At 45.3% G+C, this 21236-nt stretch overlaps 1 protein-coding gene across 2 annotated transcripts; it reads left to right on the top strand.

The window, feature by feature from the left end:
* Nucleotides 1-944: 944 nt before the first annotated feature.
* FST (follistatin) lies at nt 945-18850 on the top strand. 2 transcript variants are annotated; one of them, XM_033164080.1, is made up of 6 exons: nt 945-1176; nt 3348-3539; nt 5731-5949; nt 8013-8237; nt 17006-17236; nt 17762-18850. In XM_033164080.1, coding segments are annotated over exons 1-6 (951 nt in total). In that variant the 5' UTR covers nt 945-1094; the 3' UTR covers nt 17764-18850. The 2 variants fall into 2 exon arrangements, with proteins under 2 accessions (XP_033019971.1, XP_033019969.1); XM_033164078.1 differs by having other exon boundaries at nt 18045-18850.
* The last annotated feature ends 2386 nt before the right edge of the window (nt 18851-21236 follow it).

Genomic DNA, 21236 nt, shown 5'->3' on the forward strand with positions numbered 1-21236 from the left:
ATATGTGCGCGCCAGACACTTAACTACTGTTTGGAGGTGTGAGGGTTAGAGATTTATGAGTAGCCACAACATCTGGGGCGCGGGGCTGGTGGTGGGGAGACGGCGGGAGGGGTGGGGAGACCGTGCAACACCCCCCTCTCCAAACACTTCCAGGGAGAGGGGCGCAGGAAAGACAGACAACGAGGACAACGCCAAGGCTTCGTCCTTTTCTTCTCGGGAGGAAACTTCGTGACTGCTCAGTCGCCGTCAAGCCCAGCTGCACCTCCTTGCATGCATGTATCTCTGCACACACAATTCTCTTCCGTTCCAAACGCAACCGCTGTTTTGCAACTCGCATAATCCCCCCCGGCCAGGTTGGGTTGGGAAGGGGCTAGGGAAAGGCAGACGCTGCAAACCAGCGAAACAGGGCTTTCGAAACAGACTCCCTAAGAAGTAGCGTCTCCTGTGTCTAAACGCGCCCCTCTCCCCCTTCTTTTCCCTGCGCCCTGGTTTATTAGTGGAGTCAGGGGGTGCTCTTATTCCCTCACTCTTTATAAGCTCCCCCCCTTTTTTTAAAGGCTACTAGAAACTGTTGTTGGCTTCAGACACACGCACACAAACCACAACAACGAACGCTCCTTCCTTCCTGCTACCGCAGACGGTAAGAAAGGTGAGGCGAGTCTCTTTGGGTAGGTAGGGTCGGTCTAACCGCCAGTGTGGCGAGTGGAGTGCCTGGCTTGCGGAGCGTAAAGACTAGATGGGCGCGCGTGTCTGTGTGCCCGCGCGCGCGCGCGCGCACCTAAAAAAAAGGGGGGGTCGGATCATTGGAAAGGGTTTCACACTGATTCGCACTCAACTTTTAAAAATCTCGAACACTCTCCCCCCCCCCCCGAACACACACAGACACTCACTCGCGCGCGCACACACACACACATTAGGAGACCGCCCACCGCAGAGCTAAGACCCCATAGATTTAAAGAGAGGCAGCATTCAGAGCCTGACGTTCATTCAATAAGCAGGCTTGTCTGTCTGGCGTGCTCTTTCGTTTCCCTCGTCTTCCTCCTGCCACTTGAGAGGTTGCGTCTTCTCTTTCCGCTGGAGGGAAATAACTAAGGATGTTAAATCAGAGAATCTTCCCGGGCATGGTTTTTCTGCTGCTGTTTTTCTGCCACTTCATGGAAGATCAAACAGCACAGGGTAAGATGCGCTTTTACGCCTTTTTAATGTGCAGATGTGCCTATTCTGTCATCCGTCTGCCTAGAGAGAGTCTGTCTGTCTACCCTTTCTGCCTTCTTCCCCCACGCTTTTCTCCAGAGACTCCCGTCAGATGAGCTGACTGTGGAACTCAACGGGGCATGCCTCTGAGCAGACATGTCTGGGATTTTGCATGTCTACGGCTGCCGTCTCGGACATAAATAAACAAGTCCCTTCAACTCGCACTGGGACTTACTTTTTTTGGGGTGGAAACGTGCTTAAGATCGCTCTGCGCGGGCTCTTTGGCACAAACGGCGCAGAGGTGACAGGGCGATCCGCGTTTGGCCGGGTGCATCGGGCAGAGAGGCTAGGCGCAATCATCATTAAAATCTTGATTACCTTCATCATCATTAGTTCTAGCCCCTTTCTCAATAGCTTTTATCTTGCATCCCTAACGCGCTGCAGCTTAAATGAGCCGCTGCACCAGCTAAGAACTTTTCCGAGTTCGACCACCATGGAGGTCTGGTTTTGAACATGTGTGAATCTGTGTGTGCTCCCGCGCGCGCCTGGGGGGGGGGAGAGGGAGAGGCTGTGCAGTTTTGTTTTTGTTGTTGCAGCTTTTTGTTAAGGTTGCTGTTTAATTTGCTAAAATCATATTGGCGCGACGAGGATGGGAATATGGGCTCCGAAAGGAACTCATTATCATAGCTCACACTCCTAGAGGAAAAGAGTTTTTTTTCAAGTTTGGATAATTGTTTTATGTGACCCTCCTTTCCTCCAGTTTTATGCCATTCTGTGAACTTTGGCAAAGGATATCTTAGGGTGATTTAAAAACAACAACAACAACAACCCCACAATGCAACCACGTATTTACAACTAAAAGCGTTTTGCCCTATCTCCACTCCAGTATTGTTTAGATGTGGGTTGAGGGGTTATTAGGATACCTCTAGACTTGGGGTATTTATTTCTGTTGGCTTTGTTAATGATTATGTCTCCCTTGGTGCTGTACTGCAACCTTAGATTGACAGCAGCTAAAATACGATAATTATTATTACCATTACTCTTTGGAAGTTTTGAGGCGGATAGATTTGGGGCTTGGGACCATGTTAGTCGTGTGTGTGTGTGTGTGTGTGTGTGCGCGCGCGCGATTTCCTTTTGAATTCTTTGCTCTGGCAAAAGTCCCATATGGATAAAGAAGCAGAATCGATTGCCACTGAGTATTTGGAGGAGTCCCATTGGTGATTCAAGAGGGACTCACCCCCCTCCCCCAAATTCTTCAGTCTCAGAGAATGGGGCGACAGGTCAAATCAGTGTTCTTGGTTCGGATCCAGCAGCAGCAGCAGACAGCCGCAAGGTTGTTGTTGTTGTGGGTAACAGTGTGTTTGTGTGCGCGTATGTTCCCCCAGTTGTTTTTCTCTAGTAAACCCGTGTAAACTTGTGCAGCTTAATCCGAGTCTTCTCTGCTTCACTCCTCCTGCGCTTAGCAGTACGCGTGCACACTTCGGTCACTCACTCCTCCACTACAAGCCGTCTATTTCTTCTATTGATGAAATCAACAAAGTTTGATGATTTCGAAAGACTACGGTTTTATCATCGCTGCTACCACCGTTGCCAAATCCTATACTTTGGGTGGAGGAACGGGAAAGAATGTAGTGAAATTTCCCCGTCGGTTGTGTGTGTGTGTGTGTGTGTGTGTGTGCAAACTTTTATGTATGGATTAAGCAAGGTGGGTGGAGGGATGAACAAATGAGGGGGAGATAATAAGCGTCATTTTTTCCCTTATGATCTTCTCTTTCCTTCCTTTTTTCTTTTAAAAATAATAATTCATGAGATCTATTTCGAACCCCCGTCACGTGCAATTAAGTCTTTTCGGGCCCCACCCTACCCTACACGCCACATTCCCCTCCAAAGCTACAGCGCTTGCTTTCTCCATATGGAAAAGTAAGACGTCAAATTGGCTTCATCGGGTTATTGGAATAGCGCTTCCATTTGGTCCAGAGGAGAAGCTTCAGGTTATGAAACCGGACAAATAAAAAGTAAACAGTCTAGTAAAAGTCAATGAAAGCCGCACGTGTTGTGTCTGGGTCACTGGTAACTGACATTGATATGGCTGGGTCTCTCTCTCTCTCTCTCTCTCTCTCTCTCTCTCTCTCTTTCTCTCTTTCTGAATGCAGCTGGGAATTGCTGGCTCCGGCAAGCCAGGAACGGCCGCTGCCAGGTCCTCTACAAAAATGGTCTCAGCAAGGAGGAGTGCTGTAAAACCGGCAGGCTTACCACTTCTTGGACCGAGGAGGACGTCAGCGATCACGTGCTTTTCAAGTGGATGATTTTCAGCGGGGGTGCCCCGAACTGTATCCCTTGCAAAGGTGGGGGCCTCTTAAAAATAAAAATAAAAATAGGAAAGGACTGTATTTCTTCGCCAGCATATATAAGGGGTGTTCACATGTTACATTCAGTGAGTTGTGTGACAGCTTTGTACCTGTGTCCACTGTAACATGTGAATGAATCTGTTAAGTTGCACAGTGCTGAGTCAGACACCATTGGTCCACACTGACCACTAGTGTTTGCTTTGACCAGCAGCACTTCTCTCTCCATGGTCACACAGGCAGAACATTTTTCCCAGTCCTGCAACCTGAGAATCCTTCTTATCCCTGAAGAAGTCAGAGGTTGGACCTGAGTTCTTCTGCATAGAAATCTCTGAACCTGAGTTGCCTCCCCTTCCTAGGAAGGAGGAGACTTCTCACCCCACCCACCACAGCCTAGGGCTTCGTAATTTGTGGCAAGGCTCAGAGCCCAGGCATCTGTTTTCAGTGCCGTGTCCTCAATCATATTCCACCCTGAGATCATCTGGTGAAGGGTGGGTTATATGCTGAATAACTAACTAACCATGTGATACATGTAGCTAGGCAGAATAGATTAAAGTGCCCCTGAACTGGTACAGAGTGCATTTGCCTTGCCGTTTGTTGACTAGCGAAAGCCCTACAGCAACAGAGAGGGCTTCCAGATCTCAGGTTGGTGTTTCTAGACAGTCTGCCATCCGGTGTCTCTTTCTCTACAAGAAAATAAATGCGCTGACCATATCCTTATAATGGACGTGGCTATTTTATTTTATTTTTGATGGAGAGTTCCTGAGGCTCTAAGACTGCCTCGAGCTAATTCTAGATGTGTTTAGGGGCAGCTAGAGTTATGCAGAAATAAATTCTGCATGCGCTCTTCATACCAGAGTCCACAGGTAGGCTTGCCAGCAGTTCCCCCTGTGCCTCTAACAGCTGCACAACAAGCAGAAGTTTGGCAGGCCACCCTTTCCCAGCCAATTCATCTTCATGCTGGGAGCAGCCTTTTGCCACACAGCTTTTGTGGCCACAGGGGCCCTGCCAGAAACAACAACAACACCCCTGTTCCTTTTACTGACCACTGGAGTCCAAAGCATGCTGTGATGAAGACTCAAGTTGAGCTCTGGTTACATGGGGGAACATGGCGTGTGAGTGAGCATGAAAGAGGAAGGTGGCAGCCACCACGAACTTTCTTTTAGTGGCAACAGTGTGCAAAGTTCCATAGCAACTTTTGCTCACCTGGTGCCTTCCAGGCGTTTTCCAGCACTGGCCAGGGCAGATGGGAGTTGTAGTCCGAAACATAAGGAGGGTGCCAGGATGGCGAAGGCTGTTTTATAAAGAACTAAGGTGTAGCAGCAACTCACTTACCTAAGTATCTTGGGCAGGATTATTGTAGATTAATAATAATTTTTAAAAGAAATGGATCACAGCCAGGGCTTTTCAGAGAGGCACATGCAACCTTGGGCTGTCTGTAACTTAAATGACCTCCCCAATGAAAGAGGTTAGAGAACAAAACCCAGCAGGTCATGGGTGCTGGATGAGCAGAGAAGATACTGCATACCATGAGACTCTTAATCTCAGGGTTTGAGCCCCATGTTGGGCAAAAGATCCCTGCATTGCAGTGGGTTGGAGCAGATGATCCTTGTGGTCCCTTCCAACACTACAATTCTATGGTTCCAACGGACAGGAGAAGGGAAGGTGTTGAGGCAGATTTCCTCAAAGAAACCATCTTTGACATGCATCTCACTTGCTCGTCCTGCGCAAGCAGTTTCTCATTGGAGATTAGCCCTTCTGGCATGCCATCAGATGATTAAAAGGATAGCATGTCCCACCCTTTCAATGTGTGTGAGGGGGCTCTAATGTCCGTTGCTATTGCCCAATGATTGCTATTGCAGGTTAATAACTAGGGAGTGCACAGACATGATTTTGTGCCTATTGCACCAGAATAAGGGGCATTTGGGAAGGAGTGGAGTGGATACGGACTTGTGCATCATGTTTAAAGCACCTGGCTCAGCAAACGGGGAAGATCCTGTGTTTTTTATTTTATGGCCTTTTGCTATGGCGAGGGGAGAGGGGATAACCTTCCTTATTTTTCTGGGTCAGCCTGTGGTTTGTGAAGCTGTGGTGAGGATTCTGGGCGTTTAATTAAAGCAACGTCTCTGGGTTTTTCTTCTACCCGCCCCCCCCCCAACACCGCCCTGCTCCCTTCCCATTTCCACTTTAGAAACCTGTGAGAACGTGGACTGTGGGCCTGGGAAGAAATGCAAAATGAACAAGAAGAACAAACCTCGGTGTGTCTGCGCTCCGGATTGCTCTAATATCACATGGAAGGGCCCGGTGTGTGGCTTGGATGGGAAAACCTATAAGAACGAGTGTGCCCTTCTGAAAGCCAGGTGTAAAGAGCAGCCTGAACTTGAAGTCCAGTACCAGGGCAGATGCAAAAGTAAGTTTGCAAGAAATCTGTTCTCTGGGTCGCAATGCTGGGGGGGGGAGGTATATCTGGAAAAGCACAGGAGTTGCTGATGCTCCCGGTATACTACTTATCATGGTATATAATACAGGAGATACCAGTGCAGGAAAGTGCTTTGTGGATTCTAACTCAAGTCCCCCCCAATAAGGACTGTGGACACGCCATACATTTAAAGCACATGGCTTCCCCTCTAAAAAAAAAGGAAGGAAAAAGAGTTCTGGGAACTGTAGTTTGTTAAGGGTGCCTACCCATGTGTAACGGAATGAGGTGGTAGAGTCCTAAGGCGGTTGACTCAAGTGTTCCTCTTCAGGCTATAGGTGGGGAATGCCACTTTAAAATTACCCCCCCCCCCACACACACACCCAAAAATTAACATATGTACAATTAAAAAGCAAGAATCATCCTGGAGAATAGTTAAAGCTGATCCTGTTCCTTGGTGCCCTAGTTGTTTTCATGTGCTTGGAGCTGTTACTTTTTCCACAAGAGAACATTCACAGTGTCACACTCATCCACACCCAGGGGTGGATGTTGGTAGTATGGCACCCCAGGAGAGAACAAAATTTGGTGCCCACACCTCCCCGCCTAAATATTACTTATTTTCACAATAATTCCTTTTGATACAGTTGCTTTTTTGTGGCTCTTCTCAATAGGGACCCATATAAATACATTATTATTATTATTATTATTATTATTATTATTATTATTATTATTATTTTGTGCCCTCTTGGCTTGGCAAGGGTTCGCCACAAGGGGCACTGGGATGCAGCCAATGTGACGCCTACTTCAAGTGTTGAAAACAGCAGTGCTATCCATGTTGTGGCTAGTAAACCAAGCAGGGGTAGGGAACCGGATCCGGACAATGGGCCAGATCCTTATGTCCCCTTTGCCGCCACAGATAAGGGAGACTTAAAACACAGCAAGTCCGTTCCCTGCCCCACCCCCGCTGTGTTTCAATTCACATTTGCATGGTGCTGTTCACACCAGACAGGAGGCAGATGTGTCTTCGCCTGGATGCGCATGGCCTTGCAAACCTCTCCACCTGGAATTCCTGCTCTTGCAGCTGTCATCTGCCTCATGTGTGGTGGCTGTCTCACACATACACATCCTTCTTAAGTATGAAGTAAATGCGGCTAGTCATATTGAAGCTCTACATGCGGCTATCTTTGAAGGTGACTCAGAAACTATAACTCATCCAGAATGTGGCTGCCAGATTGGGAACTGGGAGCGGCTGCCAGGACTACCGGTATATAACTCCAGTCCTGAAATATCTACATTGGCTCCCAGTACGTTTTCTAGCACATTTCAAAATGTTGGGTGCTGGTGTTTAAAGCCCTAAACTGCTTTGGCTCTGTGTACCTGAAGGAGCATCTTCACCCCCCACTGTTCAGCCTGGACACTGAGGTCCAGCTCCGAGGGTCTTCTGGCGGTTCCCTCACTGCAAGAAGTGAAGTTACAGGGAACCAGGCAGAGGGCCTTCTCAGCAGTGGCACCCTCCCACCAGATGTCAAGGAGATAAACAACTACACAACCTGCCAAATACATTTGAAGGCAGTCCTGTAACAGAATTTTATATTCTGTTGGAAGCTCTCCAGAGTGGCTGGGGCAGCCCAGTTGGATGAGTGGGGTATAAGTAACAAATGACTATTGTTGCTGTAAGCTGGTTTGAGGAAAAAACAGCAGTTTACATCAAGAAACTAGAGGATTGCAACAAACATCAAGCATATGCAACTTCACAAACTGGAAGTGGGAGCCCACTGGATGAGGACTAAGCACTTTGCCTGCTCACACTTTACAGGCAGATATATTTGTAGGGGTGGAGAAGGAGGGTAAGGCCTAAATAGCCAGAGATGGGCCAGAGACTCCCCACCACTGAGACAGAGAGTCCTAAGTGGCCACCTCTTCAATGTGTTCATTTCCATTTAATGTAAAAAGCTACTAAACAACTTCTCAATGGTTGTTGGTGGTGCCACGTGTTATTGTGGGTTGCTTGGTAGTGGAGGTTGCTCACAGGTTGTCCCCCCTGTCTATTTTTTCAGAGACCTGTAGGGATGTTTTGTGCCCTGGCAGCTCCACGTGTGTGGTCGATCAAAACAATAATGCCAACTGTGTGACATGCAATCGGATTTGCCCGGAGCCTACCTCCCCTGAACAGTATCTCTGTGGGAACGACGGGATCACATATGCAAGCGCTTGTCATTTGAGGAAAGCGACCTGCCTGCTCGGAAGATCCATTGGTCTAGCCTACGAAGGAAAATGTATCAGTAAGTACCATGCACTGGGGAGGGAAAAACCCAAGAGGCCTGAATGAAGGAGGCTACACCACCCAACCTGGGATCTGTGCCTCATGGGTGGAACCAGATATTGTGAGGGAAACACAGGGCTCCCTGCTTGGTGTCTAGTGGAGAGGCAGCCACAGGAGAGAACTGACAGGTAGAAGGAGTGTTTATGGAAGGACGTTGGCTGAGTGCTAGAGCATCTGTTCTGCATGCAGAAGATTGAATCCCTGCCATCTCCAGGCAGGGCTGGGAGAAAACCCAGTTTCGATTCTTGGAGAACAGCTGCGTGTCAGTGTAGACAATACTTGGCATAGGACAGCTTCCTATGATCCTGTGTTTAACTTTTACCCTGACCAGTTCTCATCTTCAAGTCATTTTAAATAGATTTCCCCCCATCTGAGGACACACACCCCTCCTTCCTGCCCACAGAACCTCTTCTGTGTGGGCATCTTGGTAGGTTTTCTGAGTTCACCTAAGATGAGTGAGGGCCAACTGTATCTTCTGAATGGTGAGGAAAATATTGTTTTATAGACTCACACTGCAGGAATGTAGGATTTTGAACACTCAAAAGGTGCTCTATAAACGTTAAATATTACCATTTACTGTTATTGTAATCCTCATTCTGCTTCCTCTTGTCTCACGGGGAAGTTTACCAATGTGTGGAGTGACAAATGGCTTGTGGGGCTACTCTATTGGGACCCAGAGAGCTTCCATCAATCGCCTTAACAAGAAGGGCAATGAGCGCCATACAACAGCCAGTGTCAGGGATAGTCTATTCAATATTGGCTGGACAAGACACCTGGATTTGGGCAACCTGGAAGCCAGAGGAACCCTCCAGAGTGGAGAGAGGCTGCTTTCAGGGTATCTGTGCCCCTCAGAAATAGGTGGCCTAAGCCAGCAAGGCAAATATATATTCATTTACTTTACACACAATGATTCTATGAGGTATGATTTCCATTTTAAAGTTAAAGAACTAAAGGCTGCGAGAGAAAGAGGGTGTGAGATAGAGACTTGATCAAGGCTACCTGATGATTCTGTGACAGGGATCTTATTTCAAACCACCTTTGCCTGCTCTCAAACTACATTCCTGTTGCAATTAAGATGGCAAGGTTTAGATCAGGGGTGAGGAACCTGCTGACTAAATATTCCATCATTGCTACATGTTGGCTGTGCAGGTTGGGGCTGATGAGAACTGGAGTCCAACCATGCTGGAACCTCAATTTCCCCACACCTGATTTAGTTGCTAAATTGCTTAGATGAATCAATTTTAAACAATTATATTGACTAAAAAGGTGCCCTGAGGTCAACTTGAAAATTATTTTTAATAGCCATAGTTATTAACACTGCAGATAGATAGAAAGCATCGTCTTGCAAGAGGCATTCACTCCTATGTGAAAAGGAAGTGCCTCTTACAAAATTCTGCCTGCTTCAATGCATGTGTACAGAAGTAATACCAAATTTCAGCATGCTTCTCTCTTAAGAATTGCTGTGGCTTTTTTCCTCTTAAGGGAAAATGTACATAGATTGATGGAACAATCCTAACACATGTCAATGACTTGAGATATTAGGAAGCTGCATGGATTCCTCCATGCTGGCCTCTGAATCACTAGTATGGGATGACTCCACTGTGGCAGAGGCCCCATGCTATCATATCCCCCAACATTTCTCCAATGAAAATGGGGAGGTCCCATTCCATAATTATATTTTTTAATATTTATACCCCACACATCTTACTGGGTTGCCCCAGCCACTCTAGGCAACTCCCAGCATATATAAAAACACAATAAAACATTAAACATGAAAAAAACCTTCCTTATACAGTAATCTCCTGCCAACCTAGCAGTTTGAAAGCACATCAAAGTGCAAGTAGATAAATAGGTACCACTCTGGTGGAAAGGTAAACGGCATTTCCATGTACTGCTCTCATTCGCCAGAAGCGGCTTAGTCATGCTGGCCACATGACCTGGAAGCTGTCTGCGGACAAACGCCAGCTCCCTCGGTCTATAGAGCGAGATGAGCGCCCAACCCCAGAGTCGTCCGCGACTGGACCTAATGGTCAGGGGTACCTTTACCTTTTATACAGTAATACCTCCATGAACGTCCGCCTTGTCTAGTGTCCATTCTGGCAAACGTCCATGGCAAACCCGGAAGCGCATGTGCGCAGACATGGCACTTTGTCCTGCATTCTTTTCGGCTAGCAGCCGGGGCTCTGGAACGGATCCCGGTCGCAAAACAAGGTACGACTGTACAGGATTGCTTTCAAACAGCTTGAGGGTCAGATAACTCCGTAACCTCCAACATTTCTCCAATGAAAGTAGGGGCGCCCTAGGGGAAAGTGGGACATTCTGGCGTCAAATCAGAAAAGCGGGGTGGGTTCTCTAAATCAGGGACGTCCTTGGGAAATAGGGACACTTGGAGGGTCTGTGCTATGCCCAAGTGGGCACAAAAGTTCACATAGCCCTAAAATAGGGCTTTCCATTGTGGGGAGCCACTTGCTTTAGAGCCACTGGATCCAAAGCCCTGTGCATCCCCTGAGGTCCGCTGCCCCCACTATCCATGAGCTGATCCAACTAGTATTTGGATGTGGTGGTGACAAGTAGACATCTATAGTGTTGCACTGTTAATCAATTAAACTATCAGGTAATAATAATCCCCTGAAATTTCTCCTTAATCCGGCAACCATAGTCATTGTAATACAATCTCTTTACAACAGAAGAGGAGCAGATGGCAGTTTAAGTGACAGAAAGGGGAGAGAATCCGGAGTTGGGCTGGTGCTGAAATTCATAATTCCAGACTTGAAAAATGCAGATTTGGGTAATTCCAATAGGAGACTAGTATTGTCAGCCCAAAAACGCAAATTTGGGTACCAGTAACTACAATATGAAGCTGGTATTATGAGCCCCAAATTTCTTCTGTGGTTCAGATTTTAAACTGAGTCCAATAAGACCTTTAGTCCTCCTTTCCATCCTATCACTCAGTACGCCAAGGCTGGAAAGAGGTTTCTCACATCCCTTCTTTCTCTGATGCTATGGCTATGCACGCTACATGGCTTCACTACAAACTGTTATTTCCCCACTCCTGTGAGAGATCTAGATTTTTTAAGGGAGAAAAGCTATTTTCGGTCCATGTAAAATAATATTCCCCATGAATTGTTGTTCAAGCAGTTGTTTCTATTGGAATCCAGTTGACTTCAACACTGAAGCCATGTGGTCTGAAAACATCTTCAAAGATCTGGTATCCTCATATATTAGGGGTTCCAATGGGAGGTGGGCCAAAGATTTGTCCTCAGTAATTGTCAACTGAATTAAATAGAAAGTTTTCTTGAACTAAAACCTGGATTTCTGGATTCCAGGAATACATTCCTACTTGGTTTTTAAGTAATTTTGGAACTTTTAGCATTTTCTTCTGCTGTGGTTTTTGTGTGGAAGATGAGGAATGGAATGTGTTGTGCAAGGGGTAAGCCAGTTTTTCTCTACTTTTTGGTCAAGACTAGCCGTTTCAGTGGCATGGAATTTTCTACAGAAAATCCACTTTTCTAATTCCATTTACCTGGCTGCTATATCTCTGCCATTTCCCCTCTTGCTGCAACTTCTTGCACCTTCCTCATAGATCACCGTACGCACTGAGGAATTAAGTAACAAGATATCATTTACAAAGCGAGTCAGATTTGTATCACAGATGGCAGCTAAGGGCCAGGATAAGTGAGGGCAATGGAAACTAACCTTTTTGCAAGGAGTACCCCACCCCCACCCCCAGAATCGAGACTTTCATCACTGGCAGAAATACAGTCAAAAGCAGTTAATACTTCTAGCCGTAGTTAACTCGATAATTTTTCTACGAAACCCAGTTCTCTGCTGATTCTGCTATGGACTTACATGATCAAATGCTTCTCCATACAATAAATAGATAAATGTAGTAGAAAAGTAGATGAAATAGAGAACTTCTACCTTAGCTGTCTTCCTGGCATTCCATTTTTTATAGGGATTTTTGTAGGGATCTCTCTCTCTCTCAGAAGGTTGGCAGTTCGAATCCCTGCGACGGGGTGAGCTCCCGTTGCTCAATCCCTGCTCCTGGCAACCTAGCAGTTCGAAAGCACGTCAAAGTGCAAGTAGATAAATAGGTACCGCTCCAGCGGGAAGGTAAACAGCGTTTCCGTGCGCTGCTCTGGTTCACCAGATGCGGCTTAGTAATGCTGGCCACATGACCCGGAAGCTGTCTGCGAACAAACGCCGGCTCCCTCGGCCATTAAAGCGAGATGAGCACCACAATCCCAGAGTCGTCCACAACTGGACTTAACTGTCAGGGGTCCCTTTACCTTTTATACAGTCTCAAGAGGCATTGTCCTGGCAGAGTTTTACCACCTCATCTGCCATTTGTGTGGGTCAGACTTTAGATTAGCAACATATCCTGTGTCTTCTTCCCCAAGATCACGTGGTGTGCATCACATCAGAGCAGGGTTCTGAATGTATGTTCAACTTATTTAAATCCGGCACTCTATAGACACTACACCTCAACAGCTCCTTTGTACTTACATTCCCTTACATTAAAGGACTTTGTCCTGCTCTGCCGCCCAGGCAGCGTTCCTAAGTGCTATTAAAAGCACATTTTAGTCCAGAATGCATCACTCTGTGAGCATTTACAATGGATGATAAAAAGCAAAGAACTTCATATTTTAAGTCTGTGACTTCTACAAGTGAAAAATGCAGAAGCCTATTTGAGCAAACCTGGGGAAATCAGCCAATTGGTGATATCTGCCAGTGTCAAAATTAGTGACAGGGAACCATCACTACCCACCCTGGTCATGCATTGTGCTGGGCTTGGAAAAATCAAATTCAGAAAAAAATAAACTGAGCCTGTTGTCTCCTGTTGTCTCCTTGATGACTGAGAGCATGGCAGGTTCTGGTCCCTCCCTCAGCTGCTTCAGTGAGCTTTCAAGTCATTCTCCCCCCCCCCCACTACCCACTTGAATTCTCATCTTTTTAGGGCTGCCATATGTCTGGAATAGGCCCATCAAAAATGGCATCCAGGTGGCATTTTTGGAAATCAGTCAATATGTCTGGTGAAACCTGGGTGTATGGCAGTCCATATGAGAAGCAAATAAACATATATTTTTCCAAAAAAGCTCAACAACCTTTTTGTCCAGATTTTCACTTTTTGAAATATGGCAACCCTACATCCTTCCATTTATGTTTGGTCAAGGGATTAAAGCACATACTGGACATTTAGGTTAGCACAATTAAAAAGGATTGAAGTGCTCTGGTGGTCTTACAAATCCACTTTTAAAAAATATCAACAGACTTTCTGCAGTTAGGAAAACGACAGGGAAGTACACTGAAAAGTGTGGGGTGAAGGAACGATTAACACAAAGCTATATAAACACAGCACAAGCAAATCAGGAGGTCAACTGGGGAGATGAACAAAACAGGAGGTGAACAGAACAAGGGGACTTGCTTTCATATTCATCTCTCTTATGCCTGGACCATTGAGAAATGCAATTTCTCCCGTGCTATACACAGCATGGGGAAAACTAGATCACCCACAGGAGTGGGGGAATAACAGGGCAGCCATGTCAGCGTGCATAATGGCCTTAGCATCAGAGAAAGAAGATAATACAGCTAAAAGTTTCAGCTAAAAGTTGTACAACTGAAGCCAACAGCTGATATGCTTTCCTATGTAATTTACTAATTTGATAATCAGTTGCAAATTATATATCTTGTACTGAATTTATGGACAGAAAGGCAACAGCTGCAATCTAAAAAGCACCTTGCATGTGGCCAAGATCTTAGATTTTTAACTTTTTTTAACAGCAGCCCCCCCACCCCCACCCCCACCTCACCACTGCCCTATGCACTTGCATACATACTCCATGCTAAAACAACAAAGACTACAGTGGATCCCTCAAGGCAAATAAATTTAACCTGGTATTAGTGTTCATGCACCACAAGCCATTGTACTGGTTGCATGAAATGTTTTTCCTCGGTTGGCTGTAAATGTTGAAGTTAAAGGACCTTGACATGCAAAATTTACAGCCTGTGACATTTCTATGCAAATTCAAACATACGCAAAATGAGTATACAGTCGTACCTTGGGTTAAGAACTAAATTCATTCCAGAGGTCCGTTCTTAACCTGAAACGGTTCTTAACCTGAGGCGTGCTTTCGCTAATGGGGTCTCCTGCTGCCGCTGCGCCACTGGCGCACAATTTCCGTTCTTATCCTGGGGCAAAGTTCTTAACCTGGAGCAACCACTTCCTGGTTAGTGGAGTTTGTAACCCAAAGCATCTGTAACCCGAGGTGCCACTGTAGTGACCGTTCAAGACAGAGAGGTTTCTGATCATGCAGTCTTCCCTTGCTTTGCTGTGCTAACCTAACACCTAGAGTGGGAGACAAAACTTTGATTTTGATTGGACTCCTTGTTGTAACACGAGCTGATTTTGCAACTCCTTCTGGTGTCACAAGTGGTTTGCTACATTATCTGACCCTTCTGAGAATGCAGAGTTAGTCATTCAGTATGACCATTGCGGCTGGGTCTTCCACTGTTTATAAAAATAGAGGACTAATTGAGCCCTAGAAAGCAAGATGCTTCTCCCTCCCTCCCTCCCTCCCTCCTCGCATGCCTTTCCCTTAAAAATCCTATTCTGATCTTTGGTCTCAAAGATCGAGCATAGGGGTCTTGGGACCAGCAGCAATTACTAGTTTATAACATTGTGCCAGCACTGAGAGCTGTCCCTGTGCCCAGAGTTGGCTCAGCAGTTCATGTGGAAGCTGTTACATTGGCAGTAGGCCACTACCTCTGACATGGAAGATCAGTATGACACAAGAGCCACATAGCCCACTTCTAAGTCCTACTGGGTTCCATGGGATTTGCTCCCTAGAGAGTATGCTTATGCTTATGGATCTCAGTGGCAATGTGTGTCACCAACACCCGCTTTATCAGGCAACCTAGGGCCATTTTGGAGGCAGTCATGTGTGTTAAAAATTCACCTTGAATCTCTGCCTTTTTAAAACTCCGGTTCCTTTCAAGGTCACTCTGAATTCTCTCTGCTTTGATTTGTGTTTCTAGTTCCCACCAGGCACTGTGTCTAAAACAACTCTGTGTTTCTTCATTCACTGTATTGGGGAATCTAACATTAGCTAAAACTTTCCCCCCATTTTGGCCAGAGTGGATAAAGTTTGTAGGCACAGGAGTCCTTCCAGAGTGGATTATGCCTGTCAAATTGCAGATAAATTGATCCAAGTTTGTGTTTGTGTGTGTTTGTGTGAGGGACATAAAAGGGATTCATTTTCGTCCATAATCCTGAGTGGGCAGGCCTGTCTTTCTTTTTGACGTGGCACTTCAGCATGGGAAGCAGGGAAAGACTCCTGAATCACTCTGATTCACCTTGTTATCCAGCCCACACACAGAGCTGACACCCTCCCCCAGTGCTTCCCTATAGTCAGGGCCAGCCCTACACTAGGCGAAGTGAGGGAACCGCCTCAGGCGGCAGATGCTGGTGGGTAGAAGCAGCAGCCACCTAAAGTTCCTCCTGAGCTCTGCAGCCATTCCCTTGTGTTGCCACACAGCCTCTCCTATCCTCTCTAGGTGTGGTGAAGAGTATCATTCCGTCATTAGTATGGAAGTAAGATTCAACCACCAGCCAGTTGGTTTCTGTATGTGGAGTAGAGAAGTGTCACCACCTTGTCCTTCACACCAGGCAACACAATTTTAGGGGCTGGGACTTTCTGTGGTAGCTGTTGCCAATAAATCAGATTTGTAGGATTTGGACTTGGGCATGGCAAGGGTTTCAGCTTGAGTCATTACACCCAAAGGGAAGTAGAGTAAAACGATCTTAAGGCCAGCAAAGGAACAGATGGCACTCCTCAACCTTCCATGTTCAAAAAGTGAATCAGGCTAGCAAATTAATCTTGTTTCAAAACAGGAGAAAGAAGGAACAGGATTCTGCACCAAAGAGGAGGATAGCAGCATAGCTTATGGGGTGCAGGGCAAGCTGGGTAGCCCACACAGCTCTGCTATCCATCACCTCACTGCTGTGCCTCTCAGCACCCAGCATCGTGACCCTGTCTCTCTACCTAGCCTGAGCAGACAGCATTGGAGGCTGGTCTGCTAGGATGAATGGAGCTCTGCCTTACCAATCTTAGTCTGTCCTCTGTCAGCCCCCACCTCCTAATAATCAGTCCAGAGAGTGGCACTGGCAGTCAGATCCCACCCCCTCCTCCTCCATCTCTTGCACTTGCAGAATTCAGTAGGGAGGAGGATGGGGACAAAACCAGAATTAGTTGGCCATGCCTATCATTGTCTCTTGTTCTACCTGCCATTGACTCTGGTTGCATCTACTGTTGGCCTCCCTGCCAGTCCTAAGGGGCATCGGCCTCTGCTGATTGAGAGTGATGGATAAGGAAACCTCTCTGAGATTGCACTCACAGCCTCCAGTGCCTTTAGCTGAAACTCTCCCTCTTCTAGCTAAAACTTTCAGCCAGGGCCCCACCCTCCATCAGAAAACCAGGAGACAAGTAAAACTCAATTTTAAGTCCTAGCTTCTCCCCCACACCTCCAGCTTTACTGCCTCCTGTTGGGCAGTCACAGGGTTGTTGTTTTTTTGGAATCGTCATTGTGACCCTGCAGAAATGGTCAGAATATAAATTCACAATTACTTTGCTTTTGTTCTTTTTTTAAAAAAAAACAAGCAAGCAAGCAAACGTCAACCTCTTTCCCCCTCCCCTCTTTTTTTTTTTTTTAAATGAAAATCTCTTGTAGAGGCCAAATCTTGCGAAGACATCCAATGCAGCACCGGGAAGAAATGTTTGTGGGATTTAAAAGTGGGCAGAGGCCGGTGTGCCCTCTGCGATGAGCTCTGTCCCGAAAGCAAATCGGATGAATCTGTTTGTGCCAGCGATAACACCACTTACCCAAGCGAATGTGCTATGAAGGAGGCAGCGTGTTCACTGGGTGTACTTTTGGAAGTCAAGCACTCAGGATCTTGCAACTGTAAGTGAGATTTTTAACCTTCCCAGGAACGGTTATCTTCTGAAGGCAAAACAGTCCCCAGTTTAGGGAAGACTGGCACCCTTATTAAACATGAAAGGGAACATGAGAGAGATCTTATACAGAAAGATTTATATTATTATACAGACGTCTTGTGGTTCGTAAGGCATAACAGATAGCCAACAGCGGACATTTTGGGGAGCCTTTTCTCACTGTAGGAAAGGGTCTGCTTAACATCAGAGGGCTGACTTAAATGCATCTTTCGGGCAATTTCCTGCCCTCTCTTAATATGGTTTGCTTCCGTGTGCTTTGCTGTTTGCTTTATTAACACTTGGCTACAATCTAATCGCACCCTCCCTCCCCTCCCCCCTCCCACGACCCCCCACCCCACCCCCGCCGAAACTAGCTTAACACTTAACCATGTGGGCTGCTGTCTCCTTGCAGTTGCCTCTGAATGAAGGACTCAAAAAAATAAAAAGCGGTTTAAAAAACACCTAGAACACAAGAGCACTTTTTATCTAATTTCAGGAATCTGCCAATAAAACCTGAGCCATTGAGTCTTCAGAACTTGCTGCAGTTATGACTTCATAGATTATGTAACACATACACACATGCACACAAAAACTTTATTGCGTAACAGCAGGTGCCAAAGAGCATCTCACTACAAGCCACGCTAAAAAAAAAAAAAAAAAGTAAAAATGCAACTCTCTATCACGGCTATGCCAGGGGGCTTTGAAAACATGCACTGAGCTGCTTCTGCGCTGTTGTTGTCCGTGTTTAAACAACAGCTCCCCTGTATTCTCCTATCTAGCCATTAATGAAGATCCTGAGGATGAAGACGAAGACGACGACCAGGACTACAGCTTTCCTATATCTTCCAATCTGTGGTAAAACTTCCATCACTTTTGGAACAGCCATTGGGCAAGAAATACAATGTCCATACTGTACATAAATGTATGCTTATTTATTTGGGGAAGAAAAAAGTATACATATAGTTGAATCTTGTAGACATTTATTTATACTGTGTCATGTTTTATAATTTATACATAAAAAAATGTCCGATTGACTGTACACCTATTTTTTTTTTTGGAAGAAATTTAATCGTTATGGGATGAACAGTGTTATTTATTGTGAGGTCTCTTGCCTGTATAGTAAAGCTTCTTCTTCTTTTCTTGTAAACTATAAATCCATTCCTTAGAGCTTAACCCCCCAAATCCCCGTCACAACTCTTCATATCCTTGTTTCTGCCAATGTTAACTCCTTTCCACTTTAACAAAACTTTGCATGTCAGTTTCCTGTTACATTTTTTATTTATTGCATTTCCTTGCCGGTTCTGTACATACATCCACAATCCCTCGGGTATTTGTTTACAAGGAATCTTGACTGACCAAAAGGCGCTGTTAACTGACTTAACTATATATTCGGGGTGCAATGAGGCAGTCTTTAAGGAAACCTCTTCCCCTTGGTTATGTTCTTCTGACTGATTCATGTTATTGAGGTGATCTCAGTGTACTGGGTGTTTCTACTGTACTATGAGAATCCAAACCCAAAGATCGGATTATGAAGGCTGTTAATAGCTATATGGCTAAATGTAATGAGAGCATAATTTTTTATTGGGGAAAAAAAACATTGTCACACGCATCAACGTTTTATTTGATGTTTCCTTTAAGATAGTCCTGAAGTTCCATTTTTTAAAAGTCCTTTTCATTTCTCATTCAAAGTGTTCACAGAATATTATATCAAAGCTTTATCAGTTCAAGTTTCTTGCTTTTCATAATACTTTTTTTTCTGAGGCAATTTTATATTTTCAAACATGGCGAGTTAAATATAAATTCATTTAAATATATAGTTTTGTACTTTTCTACCATGTAAATGTGCAATGTATATAAAAGTTATAATGTGTATTTGTAAATAAATTATGAGTGAAAAAAATAAAAAATGGATTTCTTTTCCCTATAATACATTGGCTTCAGTTATTGGTTGCTTAATTTGGTTGCCCCTCCCCAGGATTTTTGAATGTGGAGGGAGTTAGTTTTAGGAGGGTTCAGAGCTGGCTTTCCAACTTGGTACCCTTTAGGTGTTGAACTACAATTCCCATCATCCTTCACCATTAGCTTTGCTGGCCGGGGGGGATGGGTGTTGCAGTCTGAAACAGCTGGAGGGCACCGGGTTTGCGAGTGCAGGTTGTTAATTCGAGCCCTGAGGAATTGTCTGAAGGCCTGTCAACTTAAAACCAAGCACATATAGCCCTGGGCAGTGTCTGAATGGAAGACCATGAGGTAAATCCTTTATATGCTACTTTGAGTTCCATCATGGAAGCAAAATTGCACTTTTCTTTGGGTATAAAAAAAATAATATCCCAATCTAGTGCTGGATGAACTCCAAGAGTTGGTGCTGATCGGGTTTGAAAATGGCTGCTTGCCTCATCACATGTGGTGAGTAGGAATAAGCGTCACATGATTGGGAAGGGAAGCATTTATACTCTGGGAAACTGGTGGTGATGGTTTTCTTTCAGATGAACCAAGTAGCAGTGGACTAGTAAAATAATCTGTGGGCTAAGTAATTTTTGCAGTATTGGCTGGCGTGGAAGGGTGGAGTCACCCTCCAAACACCAGTGTCACTGCAGATAACCTGGATGGGGATTGGGCAGGGCTATGGTGGAGGCAATCCACCTGAGTGAGCCACCCCCCAAAATGTTTACAACCCCACTGCTCTGCCCTCTCAAGTTAAGTTCCATACAACTAACACTGGCCACTAGTGGTCTTCTGAAGACTTATTTGCAGCACTGCATTAAACCTTATATTCAAATGCTGAATTTACTACTCCCAGCCATATCGCTTGCTGAACTCACTAAGTGATTTGGGGCCACATTGGTGATGATCAGTAGCAGAGAGCGAAGGAAAAAATTCACTGTGTGATGGTACGAATTCACATAGTGGATTCCAGTAGATCATTAGAAATTGCCATGAGATTGCAGGCCTCTGGCAAAATGCCTAGCATAGGACTGGAGAACCTGCATCCCTCCAGAGATGTTGCTGAACTGATTGCGGCCAGAACTTGTAGGATGAGAGTTGAGGTCTGACAACACAGGAAACATTGGTTCCCCGTTTCTACAGCTCTGAGCCATAGTAAACCTGAATAAATGAAACCTGAACCTTAGTTCATGGGGGGATGTAAAAGGAACAGGGTTTGCAACAATACTGACATTTTAAAAGTGATCTATTAGAGTTATGGGAAATTGGTGAACAAGCACGGCTCAAATAATTTTATCTGCTATTATTTATTCAACCACGATTGAGTAAAAGGGTTGTTCCACACAGAATGAACGTTTCATTCTGGTGCGAAGTCACATTTAGATTCTAGAAAATTATACTCTTAACTTCCTTGCAACGTCTCACATTGAGGCACCTGAGAGCTAGTGTGCAGTATTGTTTAGAATGTCGAACTAGAACATCAGAGATCCAGGTTCAAATCCTCACTCAGCTACAAGGCTCATGGGGTGAACCTTCATCCAGTCACGTTCTCTCAGTCAAACTCAACTCACAGGGTTGTTGTGAGAATAAAATGTGGGTTATACAATGCCCTCAGCTTCTCGAAGGAAGGCTGAAATATTGTAAGAAACATTGTAACAGTGACAGCTTTTGTTCCTCTTTATGTCGTTAAGAGCTTAGTCCAGTTTCAAGAATCCTTCCGGGGACTCTTTCTTTATCCTGTAAAACCATACAATGTCAATATAACCATGTATTTTGCCTGCATACAATAAAGCTTTTATTGGTGGACACTGGGATCGTGAAGTTTTAATCATGTATTAACAGGTCTACTTGCTGAGGAATTAATTCCTTGCACCTAGTAGTTCTATGGAAACCTAAAATGATAGCTGGATTTATTTATACTTGGTGAATAGGCACCACTGGGCTGTATCCAACACTGTCACTCAGCTGGCAATAAGACTTCCATCAGTGGAAGCCTCTGGAACACTCTGATGCAATGAGCAAAATGCCAG

This window comes from Lacerta agilis, chromosome 11 (genome assembly GCF_009819535.1).
Source record: "Lacerta agilis isolate rLacAgi1 chromosome 11, rLacAgi1.pri, whole genome shotgun sequence".
Lineage (NCBI taxonomy): Eukaryota > Metazoa > Chordata > Lepidosauria > Squamata > Lacertidae > Lacerta > Lacerta agilis.

Excerpts from the sequence above, each read along its gene's own strand:
- FST (XM_033164078.1), top strand. The coding sequence starts at position 1,095 with ATGTTAAATCAGAGAATCTTCCCGGGCATGGTTTTTCTGCTGCTGTTT. Across the intron at positions 1,177-3,347 it reads GGAAGATCAAACAGCACAGG|CTGGGAATTGCTGGCTCCGG; the intron begins GTAAGATGCGCT and ends TTCTGAATGCAG. Across the intron at positions 17,237-18,044 it reads GCACTCAGGATCTTGCAACT|CCATTAATGAAGATCCTGAG; the intron begins GTAAGTGAGATT and ends TCTCCTATCTAG.